The 9,959-nt window shown below is 34.0% G+C and overlaps 1 protein-coding gene across 1 annotated transcript in view; it reads right to left on the bottom strand.

The window, feature by feature from the left end:
• prkar2b (protein kinase, cAMP-dependent, regulatory, type II, beta) overlaps positions 1–9,959 on the bottom strand; it is a 31,567-nt gene continuing 21,608 nt past the window's right edge. The window contains exons 6-11 of the mRNA XM_088923346.1: positions 9,802–9,955; positions 8,969–9,070; positions 8,792–8,866; positions 4,856–4,924; positions 4,567–4,705; positions 1–3,770 (exon numbers count right to left, since the gene is read on the bottom strand). Of these exons, the coding sequence (XP_088779472.1) occupies positions 3,637–3,770; positions 4,567–4,705; positions 4,856–4,924; positions 8,792–8,866; positions 8,969–9,070; positions 9,802–9,955 (673 nt within the window). The 3' untranslated portion in view covers positions 1–3,636. The remainder of the gene's footprint in view (positions 3,771–4,566; positions 4,706–4,855; positions 4,925–8,791; positions 8,867–8,968; positions 9,071–9,801; positions 9,956–9,959) is intronic.

Raw genomic sequence — 9,959 nt, 5'->3', positions numbered from 1 at the left:
TTTTTATACAAAACCGTAATTTATTGTAATGAAAATTCAAATATAACCAACAATATAATACTGAAAATATTCTGGCATTGAAAGTCTGCAGCTTTACGAACTGTGTTACATTAAAATAACTGCACTGTCAACACTAAGCTAATGCAAAAAGAAAGAAAACGTTATTACTGAATTCCATACAGATACATGGATGCACAGTTTTGTTAAACATTTAAGTTGGTGAGTGTTTCACACACTGAAGTTTAAAAAATATGCAATTTAAATACATAGCATGAAACAAGAAAAATACTGATGCGCACAACAATAGAGAGTATATATACTTTTAAGAGAGTTGGTCAAATATCAGTTTCATAGTGAATGAAAAAGTAATGCAGTACCTTCCAGAAGCAAAATGTAAGATGTTGGTACCAAATCATGGGTGTATGATATTCAAAATATCACAATACCCACAAATACATTTTTTCTCCTTTACCATTTCATGTTGATGTTCATCTGTAAAATCTATTAAGAACCAGGATTTGTGCTCTGAAGGAGCAGTTTTAAAATTAACTGTCCTGAAAAGTATGTTCTAGTACATTTGAATAAATTTAGAATGTGTAATGGAAAAGAAAATGTTAATTGTTGCAAAGATATGCTGTACGCTGACAGTCTTTAAAAACAGAACATGTTATTATTGGAACCAACAGCATTTTTAAAATTCATATGCATTTGTACATATTATTGGGAAATAGTTATGGAATAAGAAAAGACTGGATCTGAAATACAAACAAGCCTTTCCAAATCGCTACTTTGAACAGCATCATGGTATACAGTACATTATGTTGATTTAGTACAAGGTGAATGGGTCACACAAGCAAAATACCCACATAATGACTAGAAATATATGGACTAGGTAGTGTAGTGATATATTGTAGTGTGGTGAAAGCACTATGAATTTTTTGGGCCCTTGGGAGGAAATATACAAAAATAGTCTTTGGTCATGGAGGCCACTCCCAAGCAACAGATTCCAGTCCAACTTTATTTTTCAACAAAGCTGTCTGCAAGACACAATGTATTGAGATTTTGTATTACCGATAGGAGAAGCAGTCAAGGCAGATAGCCCAAACTTACAGAGCCAATGCTGTGCACATTAACTCAGGGTATTTTTCTCCTCATGACAGAAGACAATCCAGTACATATTTTACTGTAGATTAATTCTGTTGTAAGGGTGTTATCATTTTTGAAACAGAGAAATATACAGTAGTGTAAAGTGGTGTGCACGTGTAGTGGCTGAAAACCTTTGCTCACATACTTGGAGGAATAAAAAACAGAATTCAATTTGTCAGTTACAGACAATTTCTGGAGAGTTTGTGTTTTCTGCCTTGACCATTTCTCCCATCAACAGCACTAGTACTGTAGTCCTTGATAGTGTATTGCATTAAGTCACCACCTACTGTATATAGTCCCTATTTCGGTACATAACTTTCAGAGTGCACGCTTGACAGCAAGTCACAGTGTATTATCACTATAACTGTATTATAATGCATGTAAGTTTTGAGCAAGATAAGATTCTATGTCATTATTTAAATTTCATATTTCATATCATATTTATTTTTTTATTTCAGTATTTCCAATGCTGCATGCTTATATTATAATACATACACTGTATATCAGTTGTTCGCCACTGGAATTTATCAACTCTATAAATTCTGACATTAAAGTACAGTATAAAGTATAACTTCCAGCAGCCTAAAACAAAACGGGAAATTCATAATGTATTATTTGCGAAACTGGTCTTTATGAGATTTATGATGAACAAAATCTGGATTTGAAGTTTTAAGTATAAAGACATTATATTAATTACAAGTTTTTCTTTCATGCTGCCCATTTATGCATCTGAAAAACAATTATTATGCACTAGATTGAGAATGATATATTTCAAATGAAGACTTTGAAGCAAATTAAGTACTTTTATCAGGCTGTTCACCATTCTGCACTTACTATTTACCATAATCTGCATTTACTTGTTACTATTTAAAATATAATGGATTATGTACTGTTTTTAGATAAAAAATAAATATTTATTAATTTTCATATTAACCAAATTCATAATTCTATACATATTTGAGCTCTGGAAAAAATACATTAGTGAGTTTTCCTTTCTTCTCTTAGAAATGTAGGTATTTTTGACTTGAGACACTGTGATATTTTTTGTTTTACTTCTACAATAGGTAATACAGTACTTTAAGAGCTAATATAAATTATCTGCCAGGTGTGATCCTAAACTGAGAAGTGATCTTAATTTCCATTAAAATTTCTGGTTTAATTTTCTTACAAGAAACCCTGATAATGTTTCTTTTTCCATTCTGTTTTATTTATATTAAATGTACCCACTTAAAAACTTTAGAAATATGATACAGCAATGATGTGATAACAATTCAAACAAGTATGTTTAACATTAGGTAGATGAATACAGGAATGCTGTTGGTTAAATATTATTTTCTAAGGTATTGAAGAGGGTGGAAACAAAACCTATAGTGTCCCTGGAAAAGGCCCAACTAAAAAACTAAAATTGAAAGAACAACATAACATCAGATTTCCAATATCTTTTACACAGTCCTAACTGACTTCTCTTTACTTTTACTGTTGACTGTTGATTCTTCACTTTTGACTGTAAAACCAGTAGCATGTTAAGAGTAGTAAATTGCTGTTATCTTTTAAAAAGATCCTAACAGGTTATTTGCTTTTAATTTTTAGATGGGACCTATATATTAATTATATCAAGGTTTATAATTGAACACAACCTATCAAATGTAAATTAAATTAAAACATATTTTGTATTCATTAATTTTCTAAAACAACAATAAAGCAATCATAAAAGCTAGTACTGTATAAACCTGAATGTTTAAAATTAACATTAACCACATGTATCATTTTAAACGCAGTACCATTAATCGGTTTTTGTTAATTAAGTTGTCCATTTCCTTCAAAACGAATTAGAAATTATAAAAAAACATACATCAAAAGACTTTGTTTAAAACAGCACAAAAATAACTGGAGAATGCAAGAGGCATAATATGCCAGCAACAGTGAACTAGATTTGATTTTTTCCCTAAAAATCAGTTTTTATATACAGTAACCTACTATTTAAGCCTATATTTCTGTGACTAGATAGAATGTAAGTAAAACATTTCTCTAGTTTACCGTTTACCAACCAATCATTACATGTGCACTTAATTTGAATGCCAATTTAAACTGAATTAAGTGTGGGTAACTGAAGGAATGAAACACATGAAAATAGGTGAATTTTCAGGAAAGCAAAAATGAAATCAATAAAAATTAAAGACTCAGACTGCAATGTTAAGATAAAATCAAATACGTATAATAAAAGCAAATGATACTGTAGATCTGGAATAAAGGATAAGAGGCTTAAGACCCAGAAAAAAGGCATTCCCTCATAAGTCCTGGAAGTATAACAACATGTTTTTCAAAATAACATCTAGATTGCCATTGTTTAGTGTTTCGCATTTCTTAGAGTAAAATAATAAAAAATAGAAGTCAGTGAAATGCTTGGCATCTACACAAAGTTGACAGTTTTCTTGAACCAGCTTTGTTTTTCATCCCATAAGATGCATGTTAGTTCTTTTTGCTTCGTTTTCATGCGGTAGGATCAGCAATGTCCATATTACTTCCAAACATGGCAACAAGCTGCTCTTCATAGTTTGCGATGTTCCTTTTCATAATTTCCATACAGGGACCCAACAATCTTTCAAATGCCTGGACATCCATAACTGTTCAAAACAACAAAAAAAAGTTTAAGTTCTCCACCAACGCCCCACAAAAACTTCACATAATGCAAATAAAGTTATTAGTACTGAGTTACACATAAGCAAACATGAGAGCAATGTACCTTCAATCAATAAACATGCAATAAACCATAAGTAAATGGCAGTTACTACTAGGTTAATGATGTTGTAATAATGCTCTATTACTTATATTACTTTTTTTAGAGAACTTATGGATGGAATTTGCAATACGTTACCTGAAGTGTTTAAGATTTTAAGAAATATATTTTTTGTTATAAGGCAGTAATTCGATTTGCATTCCTCACATTTTGTGATTGAATGTGTAGGAAGTTGTCTGTTTTTTTCCTAATCGCCCATTGTTTATTTTTTCTTATAAACCCACTCAAATTAGAATCACAAATTGTGGCTTTGCGTGTAGGCTTACAACAAAGGCAGCATGATGAAGTGCAGACTGGCTCCTACATCCTGCCCACCTGTTGAGCTAGAAGGTCGATGGATGTTCAGGAGGTTCAGTGCTAACTGGAGGAAGGATGCATTCCTCACTGACTTTACTGCAAACCTGCAGACACCCACAAAATCACAAGGGGCTGTTACTTCCCCAGGATCCGAGAGATCCCCAGCCAAGTGATTCTAACCCTAGCCCCAAGGCGCACAATTCCAATTGGGCAATCCTATCACAATCTATGAGCACATGAGCACCAGACTCGTCTTATGTAACCAGCGGGGTGGGTGTAAATAAATAAAAACGTTTTTTAGCAAAAATATAAATAGATATAAATACCTAAACATTTGACATTTCCTACAGCATATGCTGAAGCAGCTCGTGGCTTGTTTGTTACCAGAGCCAGTTCTCCAAAGTACTGTCCTCTGCTGCACCGCGCTATTTCCACTTCTCCACTTTCATCCACACCTGTTTTAGACTTGAAATAACAACAAAAATTCAACCTGACAGAACCTGCATCAGAAAATACCACTGATTATTTCAAATTAGAAAAGATAATGTTACAACTTTCGAACTGTGTAATGTTTTGGACACACTTTATATCAATGACAATATCATTAAAATGTACCTTGCTCCTTCTCATTGTTATTCTTACTTCACCAGATTCCACTATGTAAAAACAATCAGCTGAATCTCCCTGTAAAATAGAAAATATGTCATAGCCAGACTAAAACATTAAGTGTAAAATATATTGGACATGTTTAATCAGGGCATTTATGTAATAAAATTGTTACGGGGCCAAGCAATAAAACAAAATGAGGAGCATTATACGCATTATACATGAGGCCTGAGCATCAGTCATACCACAAGATGGCAGATTTTATGTTGCCAATTACAAATACAGTAAAGACCCAATTTCTGCAAGTCCTACATTCTCAATTTCACAATTAGCATAACATTTTTAGTGACCACTTTTTCTGCATCCCCAAACCAAAATCAACTATTTGCGGAATGCCTAGTAGGAAAGTTAATGCAGGCACCCACTTGCATATCTTCATGCCGGAGATCTTTAGAGTAAAGGCATATCTTGGTTAACAAAGAGTAAACAAGGTTATGTAGCATGGCATGATTGCTTGATCTTTAGTTATTCAGTTCCCTTCAGGAAAGCATTAGATGTGCATTGTGTGCAGACCTGTCAGCAGAGTAATGTCTGTATGAGTGTAGTACATTCTAATATCACACACTTCCACTTGCCTACAGTGCCTATATAAGTCTCGCACCAGGACTTCCCTTCTTGCACCTCTCTGGCGCCTCCTCATCAGCATCCTTGCAGCAAACTCTCTATCTTACGCCTTGCAATAGTGAAGAAGATTTTGGCAGCCTATCAAGTCTCAGATAGGCTGTCATTTCCTTAGCTAGTTGAGTCACACCAAATACATCATATATATTCGTCTCTCTCTCATACCCATTAGGATCAAGCCGAAGTACTCACATAAAAGTAGTGTTAAATAACACAAACATGTGGTCCCCCTAAGTTATCACCCTCTCAGTTCTCATGTAGCTCATGGAAAAGGACAACAAAAGGAATTAGAAGAAAGGAACTGGCAAACAGCAGGAGCAGGAGAGTGAGTTGTTGAGTGGGAAGGGAGTGGCTACTGCTGCCTCTCCATCCACACCTCCACCTCACCCAACAGCAGAAAAAAATCACTTTTATGTCCAGCAAATGACGTCTCTACTTTTGCAGCATGTGCAATGCTGTACACTTAAAGTACTTTTTTGTCTGTAATTACTGCCCCCTAATAATCTTTATTACAGCACAGTTGTGCTGAATTTACAATACAAATTAAAAATGTGAGAAATAAAGAAAATGCACTTTGCTAATAATGAAAAAACAATCTCTAATACAGAATAAGCTATAATATAACAATGATTCATTATTTTGTAAAAGCAATATTAATTATCCGGGGAAAAAAGGCTTTTTAGTTGGCAGTATTCATTTTCATGAAAAATGCTTATTCCCTACAAATAAAAAATTCTATTAGTAATAATTAACAGTTATAACAAAAATATCACTACTGAAATGCTCAGTTCACAAGCCACGGATCTACACCCCATTTTCTCTTTAAAGTATTAAATCCAAAATTTACAAATTCACCACTCATGGAAACTTAATACCTCATGAATACCGAAGTGCTACTAAACAAAATATATTGGTCTGGCCATGGTAACAACACAAGTCATGGAATACTGTGAGAAAACTTTGTAAAGAGACACTGTTAAGTTAAAAGGCAGTAAGCTACAATTACATCAAAGCTAAGGATACAGTCGCCGTTTTCCCCTCCAAGTACGTCAAAAGGACTTAGTCCATACCAACAAAAACTAAGTAAAAAATTTGCCCATGATTTGCCCAACATTACTGTTCTAGTACTTTATGCTATCTTTTTAATATATACCTTAACAAAAAAAGAAATGCACTGCTCATCACAGATGACCTGCAACATAGAGCTGAAGAACTACTGGTGACTTTTGAAAAGTTTTGACTTTTCTGTGTCTGCCTTAACCAGGACTGCTTAATGATCTGAAGTATTTGAATGTGGAGATGTGAATGTAAGTCTTCAGATGGTTCCTCAAGTACAAAAAAAATCTAAGCTACATCCGATTGTATTCAGTCATGTGGTAGCCTAAGGCCCTGATTACACAAGGTATCCTGCTGGCCATCATTATCACTTGTAGCAAAAGCCCACACAGACTGCTCATCATAACACCCCTTGAAACCTACTGTTAATGCTCTTATAATCACCTGTCAACTCAATCGACAGAAATGACACCAATCCTATTCCAAGAGACAAGTTCAAGACAATATCCAGTCAGCACACTGAGAAGCATCATAAGGTTATGAGCACTGGTAAATTTAATGGTTAAAAACACCTGTTGCCAATCAATTAAATGTTGGCAGTGAATTATAAAAGTAAAAATCAATTTATTATTACCCTTTAATAATGATGATGCTTACTTTTTTTAAATCGTTAATATTTTTATTGCCTATTATTAATCATGACTTGCTAATATAATGATAAAAAGTAGAAATGGAGAGATGCTATTTCTCTAATGCATCATGATTTATATTTTCAGATGACGTAATTCTCAAAATATGAGTAGATATTGATAAGCTTAACAGCAAGTTGTATTGACTGTGAGTTGTCAGTTTTCACATGTCATAAATGGTGAAATGTCCTGCAATAACATTAGAGACAACAGATTTTTTATGCTATGATTTATGTTGCCAGCAGACTGACATTGTGTAAAAGGAAGGACTTGTATTCACATTTCTCATTCTCTGTGGGTACAGGTCTATCCTAACTGTGCAACTCCTTGCTTGTTGTCAGACCCATATTCAGCTTTGGATGAGGCTGAAACCCCATTCAACAGAGCCTTCTGATTGGTTCCACCAGAACAGGTGCTCATCCAAACACAGCTGAGCTGTACGATCATGGGTTCTAGCATGGGTCACATCACTAACTGGTTGTGACTGGGATTCTCCAAGTGGGAGCACACAATTGGCTGGGCGCTGTCGTGGATAGGGTGGGATTAGTTGGCAAGAGCTCATAGCAGCTACTGCGGCCTCCTAGGCTCTTGCCTTCAGGCAGTGAAGGACATATCTGTCCTTCTACCAACAGTGAACCTGGCTGTGTTGCTTGTGACGTATTAAAAGATTAATATCTTAAAGCTGGGTAGGTTAGAGAAATCTGTTTAAACGTCCTTATTACATCCTGCGTCTTATCAAAGGGTTCATAGCTATGAGCCAGGATGTGACAATCACAAAATTGTCTAAAATAAGTCATGTGTACAGTATATCACAGCTAATAAAAGGCAAATTCTATATTTTTAAGAAAAGTATCTCATTTTAGCACTTAAAGACATTATAGAGCATCTTGTCTTATACCAGCCCTGTTATTACCTGCTGTAGTCTAAGCAATTGTAAAATTTACTGAAAGCTTCTGAACGTTGCTAAGTATTATGATTTATATAAAATTCAAAGCAACATATCAACTGACGTCCACAAGAGTTTGAAAGAATGTGTGGCAGTGTCATCTTCGAAATAACACGAACAATGGATCAATCTTTCACATGATTTACACCCAGCAGCACCTTTAAACCGGCACTTCTGTATAATTTCATGCAGTCCTGCCTTTGGATGACAATTTAAAAGTTAGTCAGTCTCCCATAAAGTCTGAGTATTTAAATGCAGATATCCTAGAGATATGTACCTATGGTTTTGCAATCATCACAAAGAATGAAAGAGTGTAAGTGTACTTACTGTAAATATAGGAATGTATACACTGCATAAAAATTAATAAAGCTTGTAACTGACAGTAAACATCACTACAATTGTGAAATGTAACATTCTGTATGAACAATATATCAAAATGCACAAAGTAAGCTGTTTATAATAATTAAAATGAGGAAATCAAACATAAATAATACATGGCAAAAGAAGAGTACTGATTAAAATGTTCACGTAATACATAAAACAAGAATATAAATAAATAACACATGTATCAACCTGAGCAATGATCTGTTCTCCGTCTTTGTACACTTTAGATCCTATTACGTCCACAACTTTCATTCTTTCTGAGGGCTAAATGGGAAAAAAAGAAGACAATTAACTCCAGCATGACAGCAACACAAAACTTTCAGCGGGCTTCTGAAAAAAGAATTAAGAAAGGAAACAAGTACTAACTTCAAGTGATGTCAGCAATGGAAGTGTCTCAATGAATGACTCGTACATTTTCCTCTTTTTGGCATTGTTTTTCACAATGATTCTCCGGAACATTATTCTGTCCTGCAATATTGTATTACATTTAAATTAAAAAAGAGATTTTACAATAATCATGTTGGTATTTTGAAGCAAATATACTCAGTATTTTAAAAATTAATTCAAATATTAAAATCCATAATTAGCAACTGTATTACTAGCCAAATTTAAATATGATCACTCATTTGGGGCAAATTTGTGAAAATTCACTTGATCCCTCCAAATTTCCCAAGTGCATGTTTCACAAACCTCTAAATATTTGTTGTGTTTTGGATGGTAACTTGTATAGAGAATGCCATACTCATATAAATATAAAGACTAGTTTCATGTTCAAACACAAAGAGAATCATCAGAATGATTTACCCAGAAATTTGCTCTCCCCAATATTTCCATCACAAAAGAATGTAATAATTAATCACAAAAATGGCAGATAACAGTCTATATGATACATCAAACAAAACCTCAGCACATTTTTATTTGAAGGTTGTGTACATTTGTAATACAGACATTTTGCAGAGCACAAAATGTTTCATGGGGATTTTTACGAAAATACACTTATGTCAATCATTCCAAGTATGTCCACTAGAGGGATCTCTATTCAAATGTAAGTACATTTCTCCTTACATATGCTTTTGTTCTTAAATGGCTAAAGTGCCCCTTAAACATAAAGCATCAAAACTAATCAATATTTCAAGGTATCAGAAATAGTTTATGGTTATGCTTGGTTGTATTTAATAATCAAAACAAGAACAACTTACCAAACCCCATAAAGCACCAGGTGAGGTAGCAATGATTGTAGCTGCTCTTGGGGTATTGTACATTAAGGCCAGCTCACCAAAACTCCCACGGTTATCATAAGAACCTACACAACGATTGATGCCATCTACTTTTACATAGATGTCATATGTTCCTCTGT

The sequence above is a fragment of the Atractosteus spatula genome, chromosome 8 (assembly GCF_055471065.1).
Source record: "Atractosteus spatula isolate fAtrSpa1 chromosome 8, fAtrSpa1.hap1, whole genome shotgun sequence".
Classification (NCBI taxonomy): Eukaryota; Metazoa; Chordata; class Actinopteri; order Semionotiformes; family Lepisosteidae; genus Atractosteus; species Atractosteus spatula.
This window is presented reverse-complemented; position numbering and strand designations above follow the sequence as displayed.